The sequence below is a fragment of the Volvox carteri genome (genome assembly GCF_000143455.1).
Source record: "Volvox carteri f. nagariensis unplaced genomic scaffold VOLCAscaffold_59, whole genome shotgun sequence".
In the NCBI taxonomy this organism is placed as follows: Eukaryota; Viridiplantae; Chlorophyta; class Chlorophyceae; order Chlamydomonadales; family Volvocaceae; genus Volvox; species Volvox carteri.
This window is the reverse complement of record NW_003307602.1, coordinates 793864-794737: the sequence shown is the minus strand read 5'-3', so window position 1 is coordinate 794737 and position 874 is coordinate 793864. Positions and strand designations below refer to the sequence as shown.

Here is an 874-nt window from a genome sequence, read left to right as displayed (position 1 = left end):
TTTGATATCAAGCGTTCGTAAAGAAGGTGCCATTAGTAAAGTCGTCGCAAATTGAACCGTTACTTGAGAGAAATGCAGTAACACTTGACCAAATCTCCATCCCAAGCTTTTGACAATTCTTTTCCAGGCCTCTTGCGGAGGCGGTATTTCATGGTTTCTGTCATTAATAGCTACTATCGCCGCTATGGTCCATTGCGGGGGTAGNCGGTCGATAAGTTGCGATATACGCGTTATGGCAGTCGCCCCCGACTGACACGATGCCGGCAGGGGATGCCTCGGCGTAAGCCCTAATATGCCCCGTACCACGATAGTACGAAACAGATTCGTACAATGAAAGTGTTGCGCCTCAGTAAGGCCTTGTACACCAACCATGCGCACCAAATTCCACGTAGACGACATAGCTGTGTGGCATCGTACGGCCATACCTACGGTATCTAACCCACGCAAATTTCTAAGATCACCAAAATGTTCGTCCAACTGAGCGTCATTTAGCAAAGGGTTTCCCCAAAGAGGGATATGGTAACACCAAGGACCCGGAGCTAGATGTTGCGCATCCAGAAGGACAGGTTGTGGTAGGGAAGTCATAGCTGATAGAATTCGTGTTAATGCCGGACAATCATTCGGCACAGGCCTACCCAGGATAGTAGTGACACGGCCATCTCGTACATCTCCCCTAACGGCCAACAGACATAATGGGTGGGCTGCCGGGTGGATATGACGCAATATTGCCAGTAATACCCGAGTCCACATGGGGTTAGTTTCCAACATACCAGCCATACCAAGGATTGCACGACAGGACAAACAGGCAAATCGTGCACGCAGATGTTCGTGCAAAGGAATAAGACCGAAACCTCCAATGGCAGGAGGAAACGGC

The 874-nt window shown here is 49.6% G+C and overlaps 1 protein-coding gene across 1 annotated transcript in view; it reads right to left on the bottom strand.

Moving 5' to 3' along the window:
• Nucleotides 1-168: 168 nt before the first annotated feature.
• VOLCADRAFT_107176 (uncharacterized protein) overlaps nt 169-874 on the bottom strand; it is an 8086-nt gene continuing 7380 nt past the window's right edge. Inside the window, exon 6 of the mRNA XM_002956241.1 lies at nt 169-539. Coding sequence (XP_002956287.1) covers nt 489-539 — 51 coding nt within the window. The 3' untranslated portion in view covers nt 169-488. The remainder of the gene's footprint in view (nt 540-874) is intronic.